Source organism: Exserohilum turcica (genome assembly GCF_000359705.1).
Source record: "Exserohilum turcica Et28A unplaced genomic scaffold SETTUscaffold_27, whole genome shotgun sequence".
NCBI lineage: Eukaryota > Fungi > Ascomycota > Dothideomycetes > Pleosporales > Pleosporaceae > Exserohilum > Exserohilum turcicum.
In genome coordinates this window covers 144,243-156,263 of record NW_007360103.1, presented here as the reverse complement: position 1 = coordinate 156,263, position 12,021 = coordinate 144,243, and the positions used below count along the sequence as shown (strand labels likewise).

Here is a 12,021-nt window from a genome sequence, read left to right as displayed (position 1 = left end):
GAAGCAAAGCGTTGTATCATTTCCTTCGTAGGTGGCAAACGTCGTTCGGTAAGCGTATCGATGTATCGTACAAGCTCCTTCTCGTGTTGTGGATGGAGGGAGAGGTTGCGCACGCCATAGGCCTCAGTTTCGCCGCGGTGTCGTCTCATCAACGTCATTCGTGCTACACCATGCTTTTTCGCGATTGCTTGATACGAGAATTTATCTCCTGGTTCTCGCGATTCGATTTCTGCAATCGCTTCTTGAATCGGATCCATATTGGTTGAGTTTTGACGCGTTGAAGTTTTGTTGTTGTGGTGGTGGGGGTGCTCAACTGGCGATGGTGCTCATCTGGTGCACGGGCACTGTAGTTCCCCGAGAGAGTGGATCCTTGTAAGCTGAATGCGAGTGTATCCAGACTTTGCATCACGAATTGCGCCACCAAACATGAGTTATTTGTGCACCGCTATCGAGCACGAACGAACTAGATTTGGGACACTCTGTTATATCTAAGCTGAAACAGTAATCTTGATGGCTCATTTAGAGATTGTAACGAGGGCTAGGGGTTGCAGATCGTAGAATTTGCAAGTCGGCCTAAATGAAACACTGTTAGCTGCTATGGCTCATCACATCGCAGATCACAGCTACACACGGCCGCTCGATTCGCATTGTATCAGCTATTATACCTACCCATCTGCTAGCTGTGACGTGGGTCCGTCTTCTTCTTTTCGTTAGTTTCAACTAACAGACCCTTTGATTAACCAATCTTCTTGTGCAATATGTCTCGCATATCTCGATTATCATTGTATAACACAGACTGGTACGAGCACAAGCCAATGCGACCGCTAGGAGCGCTATAGCAATGTTATCATGTAGGTTAACTATGGTATAATAGCTTCACGCCAGCGGAAAATACTATTACAGACCTACCATATGCGCGGACTACGTAAAGACTGGAGGATATGGCTCCCTGGAGGGGTGGAGCCTTGGAAGCTTAGCGTTGATGATTACGGTTGATATAAGCAATACTTGGGACCTTCTTTTACGAAAAATAAGGAGTTTCTCAAGCACCGTACAATACTCGTCTATCACCTTGCTGCTGTGTTGCACTACAAGCAATATAGACTCACCTCATATACCGTCAGATACTAAAAGACATCATCGGAAGTTCAGTGTGGATCATATTACACGTGCAAGCCTATTTCTGCGTGTTCGCACAAGCCAAAAATGCTACTGCTCTTGCTCCTGATCAATCTTCACCTCTGCCTTGCGATATATTTCCATGGTCGCCACCGCATCTTCTACGCTCGACATAAGACCCTGCTTAATTGAGCGACCCAGAACCTCCAGCGCCAGATTCTTGAGATTGGGGCCCTGGTGAGCACCAGGATTGGCGTATTTGCGGTACCCACTATACTTTTGTGTATCGCGGACTGATATGTCGAACTTGAGACAAGTGGCTGAACGGGCAACGCCTTGAAGCTGCAAAAGGCGAGCAGGCAAATTCATAGTGATGACCCTCAAGTCTTTTTCAATATCGTGGCCGATCACCACCCTATCACGAAGAAGCTCGCTCAGTTGAGCCTGGACTTCAGAAAAAGACCTGGCTCCATTCTGCGGATCGATGTCGGCCCAGCGAATCCCAGAAAACCGTTCATCAGTGTTTGTGATGTTGACCGGCTCGGGGTAGCATATGAAGCTGTCAAATATGGTTTTGCCGTCATAGTTGACGACAGAAACGCGTCCAAGGACCTGGCCGATGTTGGACTGCATCATTTCGCAGTCGATAGCAATTTTTTCGGTGAGAAGGTCCAGATGCGGCCCTATTTCTTTTGGGGTTTCACGCCCCGATATTATGTTGATCTCGTCCATTGATGAGTGTTGAAATTACAATTAGATGGATGCTTAGATAGAATACTTTAATGCGTGACGAGAGTTTGTTGAAACTGTGTTAAGTAGTCCCAGTCTTTTATTCGGAGATGGGGTGGCACGCAACAGTGTTCAAGTTTAATGTTTGAGAGAAACGATACGTCCAGACTGTTGACGGTCCATTGAGGTTAGCGGAGCTGAATGCTAAGTGTTGACCTTTTAACACCCGAGAGTATATAACGGTGGCCACGTGCATAAACGTCTTAGATCAGATGGCCAAGGATCTGAACATTAGGATAGAGTTATTAGCTTATCTCGATCCCCGCGAACCGGTGAAACGCGTTCGTCCAATCGTGGTCAAGATCCCAGAATCATGACACTTCTTGCTGCAAGCTGCCTGTTGAGGCGTGCAACAGGCGGTCAAGATGCTGCAAGAGTACGGCCATGCACGGTGTGGTCGAAAGTTATATTAAACATGCCTAAATCTCATATACGCTACTATAGCAGTTAACTGGCAAGCAGTTGCGCAAATGCGGCACAGCTCATCCCATCCGCTGGGCCGACGTGATTACTCTTCAAAGTGATTACGGTCGTGATCCAGCCATATCGCACTCGGCCTCAGTTGCAGCGCGGGGCGGTTGCAGTACATATGTAGTCTTGCAGCCCAGTCTCAACAGCTTTTGCACCACAGTAGCTATTATGCATGTACTGTCACTAGTGATTGCGGCTTCACTCATACTTGTACACGCAACCCCACATTTCGTATGTAGCTGAGCGCCAAAAGTCAGCTGCAAAATAATCGATATGATTGGTCAATCCGCGATCTTCTGATAACTGGGCTTTTGGAACGCTGTCTAATTACTTGAGTGAAGCTTCAAACGCTAATGACAGTATTAGCCATTGCATACATATATACGGCCCGGGTTCGGCCGTTGCTGCAACGCAATCGCCGCTATTGGCCATTATATACATACCACTGGCCGATTTCATACATGTGTAGCAGGGGAGCATGGGAGGAGAAAATTACAGCCACTCTCCAAGATGGCTTATGCGAATGGATCATCCTCTTAGCATGCTTATGCACTGACAGATGAGCGCTGACGCGAAGCCTCATTCACTGCTCAAGCAGTGAGCTTATCTGTATTCGACTATTTGCGAATATGAGCTATCGCAATACCTACATTAGGTTAGCATCGCTATCTAAGAATAGAGGCTCCTGCATACTGTGTTAGCTCTGGCTTCGAGTCAATATGTGTCAGAAATCGAGGTTTCTCAGCAAGATGCAAGCGGCAAAACCCGGCAATCAACACTGTTGGACGCCATTGCTAGATGCAATGATGCTCTGTTAACTGCTTTTTCAGCCTTCGAGAACCAGTCAATGCGTAGCATGTAGCTGCTTGCCGTGAAATCCCGCATCTTCTCATTGCATACATATGTACATACAGTCGTTAGCGGTTGCGGCTTCACCCTTACGCTCAGCTGCGCAACGGATTTGAGCAGCTCCACCTTCCTTATGTAGCTTAGTACAGCAAGTCAGCAGCACAACCATCGGTGTGATTGGTCAATCCTCGATCTTCTGATGACTGGACTTTTGGAACGCTGCCTACTATGTAGTGCCTCGCTAGATTGGATCCGCGCCACTCTCGTATCTTCACTGGGTAGTAACCCAAGATAGCAGCTCTAGGGAGCAAACGACCTATGAGCAACCGTACTCTACAAGCGAAGAAGAACAGCTAGTGCGGATGGAGGATGAAGAAGAAGAAGAAGAAGAAGAAGAAGAGCTCTTTAATGGCGAGAGTGACGTGGTAGCTCTAGACGCGGAGCTTGAGCATGACGAGAATACTGGGAGGCTTCGAGGCTGTGAATGGCCGACGTGCTTCGCTCACAAGAGCCTATCCATGTTATCGTCGCAGCTGCAGCATTGCCCTCCGCGAGAACATCAGAGGATCGTATACTAGGCCTTTGGAATGGTTTCGAATTTGTGAGCCCAGCACAGACAGAGAGGCTTATTTGGAAGATACTAGAGGCCAGCAAGATTGTGTTTCAACGATGCGAAATGACGCTCAAACAGACACCGCGCGTTCTGCGTTGCTGGCTTCGGAGCTGGACTCCTTCTTTCCTTCCTTATCCCTTTGAGCTGCATCAACGCGAACAAACCCGGCGGAGATACTACGCTATCCATGAGCGGTTTCTATGCTATATATTCCGGATGCTGGCACTATCGCGTAGCATAAAGGAGCCTACAAGCGAAATCTCTGGACTGCAGCTAACTACAGCTCAGCTCGCCATAATGAACCATATTTGGAGCCGTCTTTCAATAGTTAACCAGCAGGCAGACTGCGGGGTACTGCTCCAACCATCATCGCTGGATAGTGTCTATGAGAGTCTGTTCCAACTTCTTGTCATGTTCTGGACGGACCTGTCGCACGATGGAAACATGAGCCGTAGCGCTATCATGCATTTCTCTGGTGTTCTAGGAATCCACCCTACTGAACTATGCTTCCGTAAGCCCTATGATTATACGCCATTTATATCAGCACCTTTATGGGTGGAGCGTCGAATCATACCCAAGTACGCACTACCGCTTCCACCTTAACCAGATTTGTTAGGCAGGTAATGAAAGGGACTCGCTTTTGACATGACACAGTATGAGAGACATAACTGAAAATCACTACTTATCTAGCTAACTTACACTTATTAACTATTACACTGACTTGTATGTCAAGCAAAATCCTACAGGCGTGAATACATAATACCGTTCCTGAACACTCTTGCAAAGAACATATAGACTACCCATAGCACAAATGCAAACAGAACCTTTCGCAAAACACCCAGTCGCTATAGAACGCTTCAAGTACAGAATGGCCGCATTCCACTTACCATTCACTCCACCATACCGATTTTTGAATAATTAGATCGCAGAAGTAGGAACATGTCTTCCGTTTCTACATATTTCAGTCGCTTGAATTTTCCGAATCATGTGAATCCGAATGTTCTGAGGAAGGCTGCACCTCAGGAACAGACTCTAAGGTATGAGTTCCATCACAAGAAGGACAGGGAAACAATTGAGTTAGCCCAACTTTGTATGTGCGTCGATTAGACGTCACTCCGCTTTGACCCCCGCAATCTGGGCAAGCTGTGACAAACGCGAAGCTATTCCGAGATATCACGTACGCGCACTCGTTCGATCCCACATGAGCATACTGGCATTTGCCACATTGGAAAATGTTTTTGCCAGCGCCTGCTGTGTTAGAAATATTCGGCTTACTAAGTAGAAGATCAGTTGCTAGATCCAAAGTTGAACGCAGGAGTCCTGGCGTGTTTTCCATTTCAAGAATCGATTTCAACACACTGGGACGATTTGCAACGGCAGCGACGATCAAATCCCGCAAATTCTGATGAGGCAGCCAGTCTATCATCGTATGGTCGTAGACAAAGGTAGCAAGAGTAATCCAGTCATGCTTCTCGATCGTGTTTACCGCATTTGCGAACGAAGCTCTTGCAAGCTTGTAGAGCGATGCGCAGTCGTACTTATCAGCAACAATAGCGACTTGTGCATGAAGGAGGGGTTCAGACGTGTCGTATTGAGAGGCGTTGTAGCCGGCATTGTAGAAATATGACACCATGCAATCAATGGCATTGCCAAACTCTGAATCGTCATTCAAGGTTATCACTCCGCTCTGAGATTCCTAAAACATAGCGTTAACTACTTAAAGCTCCGCTTTTGGCTCAAATTACTTACTTCGAAGCCAGCGGTGATGGCCTTCTGAAACCATATAGAGTGACAGCACGCGAGAGCTTTGTGGATTTGCCAGCTCTTCTCGCCAAAGGTCAAGGTGAGATCCGACAAGTTACCCGCAAAAAGATATCTCTAACGTGTTAGCAGCAATATCATTTAGCGGCCAAGGCTGCAGTAGCCATTGTTGCCCTCTCCTTGCCTTGGGATGCCCCGAAAATACAAACCTACCCTGAAAGATCGCGGATGAAGTTCTTAGCGGCCATAGTAGCCCCGTAATTCACCACGTTAGTGCTGATTTGCCGGCAGTATCACAGTCTGAATCGGAGTTGAAGTTGGCGGAACCAGACAGGCCCCCAATCTTATGTATCACGTGGTGGTAGACCTATTGCGTACAAAGTTACGTCAGGTTTGATAAGGTGGCCAGCTATGCTTAGCTCGTATAGACTGTTACCCCGCATCTGAACCACCAGATGGGGGTAATTCGCAGCTACATAACATACTATTCCATTTAAGGCGATTTGCGAATCATAAGATTCATAACCCTAGCCTTCGTGATCATCTATAAATGAGCCGTCAAGATCACTGTTTCAGCTCCGTAACAACACAGTGCTGCACGTTAAGAGCATCCGTGCTGGATAGCGGTGCACAAAAGATTCATGTTTGGGGGCGCGGTGTGTGATACAAAGTCTGGATACCCGCACTGACCACTGCGGCACGGTGCTTGGCTGTCTTACTGCTGCTGACAATTGGATCGTAGCAATACGTAATTACATCATCCACAACTGACATGATTAGTTACTTCATTCCCGAACAGCAGAAGAATTCATTGGTAGAACAACTCGAAACGGTGAGCATGTAGGCAAGAAACGATGCAGTGTGCGTACGTGTAGGTGCAGTGATTAGCGATTGCGGCTTCACTCCTACACGCAGATACGCAACGATTTTGAGCAGCCCCACCTTCCGTACATAACTTAGCGCAAGCAGTTAGCTGCAGAGCAATCAACATGATTGGCCAATCTTCAGTCTCATGATGACGCTAACTCTGCCTCGACAGGCTGTCTTCAAAGACTCCAACATCGCAGGGCTGGAGCCTGTGGTCGGTCCGAGCCTTTGGCGAAGTCCTGAGATATATCTGCTGTTTTCAGCTGCCCCACTATTTAGAATGATTGTCCCATCAGGATCCATTCTGTTCATATTCAATAGTTAACCGGCTTGCTTAGTACATACAGTACCTAGTCTTGCATGCTTGACAGGCCGAAATATCACAGTGAGGGCATTTAAAAGAATATGTTTTACAAAAACCCCCACAAAAGACACAATTCACCTTCCCTCTCTTCCGTGGCCAGCCTAGGCGAGGATGGTCGCATTCTATGTGACCCTGAGTCCTAGGTTGCGCTGGCCTTGTTCGTCGAAGCTCAGCGGCGTCTCGCATCCTCGCCCAATTCTCCCGAATAGCATTATGCTTTTCTTCCCTCAATATAGTCTTTAGTCTCTCTTCTGCGGCGACCTCTTGCTCTTGCCTGGCCCTTATAGCGGCGTCTTCAGACTTTTGTTCTGCCTCCCTCTCCTTCTCTCTGCGCAGCCGCTCTCTGGCTGCATTTTCCTGCTGTTCCCTAGCTCTTCGTGCCGCCTCCTGTGATCTTTTTTCCGCCAGCGCTTCCTTCAGTTGCTTTATTTTCTTGCGTTCTTCCTTCTCTCTGGCGAGTTGCTCTTCTTCCGCCCTTCTGCGAGCCTTCTTTTCCTCCTCTGCTTTCTTTTCACGCGCTACTTTTTCTCTTGCGACTCGTTGCTCCTCCTCCTTCTTACGTGTCATCTCGGCCTCAGCTGTTCTTCTCTGCTGTGATATCTCTTCGGCTCGTCTTAGCTGTTCATTTTGCAGTTGAATCTCTCGCCATGCGTAGTATTGGGCCCATGCTCGTTGCAACTGCGCATAACGTATGTCATATCTGGAGCGATTAGATATATCTCGAAGAAACTCGAAGGCCTCTCTAATCTAAAGCATAACACTATATTAGCTATCATTCTAACGATATTGCACAATGCCGTGACAAGGCTGTATAGAAATCACCGAACTTACCTTGCGGAATTCGTGAGCATCGACAGACACTCCTCCTAGACCTTGCTTATCTGGATGATACTTTCTCGCGAGCGAATGATGCGCCCGTTTTATTTCTTGGAGTGTTGCATTTTGTTGCAGCCCGAGATCCGCGTAATAGTCGGGCGTCTCTGGAGGCTCGAATTCAGACATGGACTCATCCATTTCTAAATAAAGAAACTACTCGCAGCATACGAAGCGTACTTCTATGGAAGTTAGTATTTCAACGTTAAAGCGAGTTAGTTTCCGTCTAGATAATCTATCCCATGTTAATACAATTCTCCACTCAATTATGACCGGCGGAACAAACTTCTGGAGGATGGACAACGAATCAGAAACGAGCGAGGCCACTCTCCGCAACGTCCTAATTCCGACCTAACCTTGTACAGTCGCCGCAAGCCATGTGGCAAATTTCGGTTGGCTGGAACTTAGGTTGAAACCAGTGCAGGTCATTTGTTGCTTGCTTATGCTTGTGTTACACCTTAGTGGCGGCGAACTATCCGCCACTAAAAACACAGCTTATCAAGTCTCCCCTAGCATTTGCGAGGCTAGTAGCGGTCCGTGGCGTCCTACCGAAAGCTACTTTACTTGGCAGTCTGTTTCTCCCGACCTCCGATCATGAAGCGGGATATTGCGTCTGCCTAGATGGTTCTGGAGGAGGTGTTATTGAACCGGTCGGGCAGCTTATTAGTTAACTAGTAGAGGGCGAGTAAATCATAGTCTGCAAATAGAGCTAAATGAAACCGACGCCTCTTTCTCGCCTAGGAAAGATAAATCAACCTAGTAATGATGGAACAATACGGCGTTTGTGATAGAAAGTTCAGATGAAGAATACAAGAGCTGTTGCCTCAAGAGACTTTCATATTAGTTATCTACAATATATGACCTCCAGTTCGAGCGATGATTCCCACAATAGGGACAGTAGTACCCAGATCCAGAAGACCCAACAGTTTCCCAATGTTCAGAGCAATTCGGACACCTGTACCTAGTTTGGTCCGACTTTTTAGCCACACTTTTTTTGCTTGCCTGGAGCTGAACCAGATCTGAAGCGAAGCCAATAGTTTCTCCCAAAACGTCGCAAAACCCTTGCTTCTGTAGGAGCTCTGTAATGTGTTCGCATGCGACATCGACTATCAGGTTTCGGAGCTCTCGGTCGTTTGGTGGGGTAGAGCCATATGCTTCCGCAACAGCGTGTGGGAAGTCGTCCATGTTCCAGCAGGTTTTGACTGATGCCTTGAACTTTTGGCTAGCGACTGACTTTAACGCCGGAATATCATACTTGTCTGCTGTGCTGTACACTTTGATGTTGAATACCATCGGCGAAGCAACATCAGTCGCACCCCCGCCAGCATCATAGTCAAATGAGTACAAGAATCGAAGCATCGCTTCGACAGCGGAGACGTCGTCATCGTTTAGAGGAATAGTACCCTCCACAGACTCCTACAGTCGCATCGTCAGAAGTGGCTTTGCGATAGCGATAACCTGTACCTTCCACTTCCCCTCGAAAGCGTTCAAGAAAAACTTCGATTGAGCAGAAAGCACGATCTTATGGATTCGAAATTCTTTTCCATCACATGTTATGGTGCCATCGGATAGCGTTGGAGAATCATAATACCTTGAGATGTTAAGGGACGCGCAACTGCTTTGATAATCGAAACAAGACGACACTCACTCTGGAAGATTGAGCAGTAAATTTCCAAAGGGCTGGTTCGTCTGCATTTTGACTCGGTTTTGATAGCAAGAAGCTTAACTCAAGAGCTTCGATGATATAGAAACTGCAAGAAGTCTGCCGGCGGAGTAATAGTAGAGTGGCAATCAGGTCTGATTTCACTGAATTTCAAAATAACTACTAGTTACCCCGTAGAGTTTCACTCTCCCTACACGATGTTCGACTACTAAGTTACCCCGCCTTTATTAAGGGATTAGCCGGAGTACCTATTGCCGGTCGTCTTGAACAGCTCGAGATCTGCCGAACGCCGGCGCCTAGGTAATCTTGGCGGAGCCCCGCTCTAACTCATGACTTAACATCTAGATCATGACCTTGTTTTGTTCAGAGTATTCCTACAAAGATGGAGCGAGTGCCACTTTCTCAACGAACACCACAATCATCAAGCCAACATTTGAGTCCTCCTCGTAATACAGGCCCCATCCCATTTGGGGGCGATCAGGGTGTGTTAGCGCGTTGCGCGGCTCGTATTAATACAATTACATAACGTCCATCCCTACGTGCGGAGAAATTTACGATGCCAAGGGACATGAGGGGTACTTCGACTTAAACCGACCAAAACCACATGGATGTTTAGCATAATCCTGCACAAATTATGGGCTGTGGCTACGCCCCTATTTTCTAAAAATCACATTACTGTACACCTACATCAAGCCACATAGTCCTTTACCGTCCTCCGAAAATCTCCTACAAACTCACCGCCTTCTTCCATATACTTGACGAATTCATCGCATTTTCCGATTATGTCAATCTCGCACACAATATACTCAGCCACGAGTTTCTTCAAGTCGTCGATAGTTCCGTCGTCGCTTCTGTCTGGCAGATCCGGGTTCGAGTACGCATATCTTGCGAGCTCAATGATATCTCCAACGCGCTTTATGTACAACTTGAAGTTCATCAGTGTCTTATGTATTCTGTAGAGGTTAGCGCTTTAAGTGGCATTATTAGACGTAGATGCGCAAAGCAGTAGAGCCGTGCGTGAGCAAGGAGGACTGGCGTGAAGTTTTGGTCTGCGGTACTATTGGATTTGGGTTCGAAGTGCTGCAGGATGAGATCTTTGGGGCCGCCATTGTTTAGGTAGTTCCGGCTATTGAATTGAGTGCGTAATGGGGTTCTTGAGATATTCCTCTCTACGTATCGAGACTCAAACACTGGCTGGGCGGCAGGTTCGTCGCATGCCGGAGTTTCTTCGGAGTAACACTCCATGGAAGGAGGTTCTTGTGCAGCAGGGATTTATCCCAGGTAGGAGCCACTCCATTGTCGTCGTTCTGCACGTTCTTCTCAGGTGTACAGCGCGGTCCTAGTAGCACTTCTTCCCACGGAGGTTACCGTATAGTCCCCGCGGTAAGTGTATTCGCAGAACCGGATGAAATCGTCAACCCTGACATCTTCGATCCTCGCACATCGCGTTTCAGATTCCTGCATTCCACCACTAACAAGTGCATCTAGTTGCGGACTAGTAGCAGCAACCGCAGCCGCATGCACGACGACAGGCTTTCCCTCTTGGCCAACGAAGAAGGTGAACTGAGGTGATTGGATAAAGCTGTCGAACTTTAGCTCAACCGGGTCGGCAATACAAACAAAACTCACTCTTCGAAGGTTGGAGCCATTTGTACACAACAGATTTTGGAGGGCTTCTGCAGAGTAAAGAATAGAAAAGTCAATTCTCGACTTGAATGAACTCGCTATGTGGGAGGCTTAAGGAGAAGATGAGAAGATGCGGGGTTTCACGGCAAGCAGCTACATGCTACGCATTGACTGGTTCTCGAAGGCTGAAAAAGCAGTTAACAGAGCATCATTGCATCTAGCAATGGCGTCCAACAGTGTTGATTGCCGGGTTTTGCCGCTTGCATCTTGCTGAGAAACCTCGATTTCTGACACATATTGACTCGAAGCCAGAGCTAACACAGTATGCAGGAGCCTCTATTCTTAGATAGCGATGCTAACCTAATGTAGGTATTGCGATAGCTCATATTCGCAAATAGTCGAATACAGATAAGCTCACTGCTTATGCAGTATTATTATTATTGTTCCATTAGAGTCTAGTGAGCTCGAGGCTATGTAAGACTTTGGCCGAGGCTGTTCTAACTAACGTAGTGGATAAGCGAGTCGCGCAGGCAAGCGAGTCGCGCACCCCACCAAACCTGCGCACCTCTATAAGCCTGTAGCTCCACCACAATATATTTGTTTTACTATATATTAACATAATAGATTAAGCAGTACCTAGAGTATCTTTCTTGCACGTACGAGAGTTATGGCCAGTCTCCCTACACCTACTGCAGCGCGCTAAAGCCTGGCGGCTGACACCTGATCGCTCTCCTCCTTGACGCTCTTCATGAGCAATCTGCTGATCAGCCTCGCGCTGAGCGAGTAGATCCTCTCCAGCTCCCTTTGTTAGCACTCCTTGCTTCTGTATCCGCTTCTTCTTACGCTGCCTACGCTTTGTTGCTGCCTTGTTAGCCCTCTCAAGGCTGGCGACCCGATCGCGCATTAGCTCAGCTGAGAGCATCATAACCCTCAGCCCCCTTTCTTAAGCTGGTCAATTGCTGCAATAATTGATGCTGGGCGGAAGAGCTCTTTATGCCCCTCTGAACCCGATCACGTATTAGCGTT

The 12,021-nt window shown here is 47.5% G+C and overlaps 5 protein-coding genes across 5 annotated transcripts; all 5 read right to left on the bottom strand.

Annotated features, from left to right (window-relative positions):
• Nucleotides 1-2: 2 nt before the first annotated feature.
• Nucleotides 3-257, bottom strand: SETTUDRAFT_73226 (uncharacterized protein; the record flags this gene model as incomplete). The annotated part of the gene is made up of 1 exon (XM_008028598.1): nucleotides 3-257. A coding segment is annotated over one exon (255 nt), but the record flags the coding sequence as incomplete, so codon positions are not given.
• A 991-nt stretch (nucleotides 258-1,248) lies between these two features.
• On the bottom strand, nucleotides 1,249-1,779 carry SETTUDRAFT_62053 (uncharacterized protein; the record flags this gene model as incomplete). Its single annotated transcript, XM_008028595.1, has 1 exon — nucleotides 1,249-1,779. A coding segment is annotated over one exon (531 nt), but the record flags the coding sequence as incomplete, so codon positions are not given.
• A 3,323-nt stretch (nucleotides 1,780-5,102) lies between these two features.
• On the bottom strand, nucleotides 5,103-5,850 carry SETTUDRAFT_72383 (uncharacterized protein; the record flags this gene model as incomplete). The annotated part of the gene is made up of 3 exons (XM_008028596.1): nucleotides 5,103-5,537; nucleotides 5,591-5,717; nucleotides 5,816-5,850. Coding segments are annotated over 3 exons (597 nt in total), but the record flags the coding sequence as incomplete, so codon positions are not given.
• A 911-nt stretch (nucleotides 5,851-6,761) lies between these two features.
• SETTUDRAFT_40236 (uncharacterized protein) lies at nucleotides 6,762-7,847 on the bottom strand (the record flags this gene model as incomplete). Its single annotated transcript, XM_008028588.1, has 4 exons — nucleotides 6,762-6,773; nucleotides 6,815-6,832; nucleotides 6,912-7,580; nucleotides 7,665-7,847. 4 exons carry the CDS (start codon nucleotides 7,845-7,847, stop codon nucleotides 6,762-6,764), a joined length of 882 nt encoding a protein of 293 aa, XP_008026779.1.
• A 699-nt stretch (nucleotides 7,848-8,546) lies between these two features.
• On the bottom strand, nucleotides 8,547-9,401 carry SETTUDRAFT_161879 (uncharacterized protein; the record flags this gene model as incomplete). The annotated part of the gene is made up of 3 exons (XM_008028612.1): nucleotides 8,547-9,122; nucleotides 9,171-9,297; nucleotides 9,355-9,401. The coding sequence occupies 3 exons, from the start codon at nucleotides 9,399-9,401 to the stop codon at nucleotides 8,547-8,549; spliced, it is 750 nt and encodes a 249-aa protein (XP_008026803.1).
• Nucleotides 9,402-12,021: the final 2,620 nt, after the last annotated feature.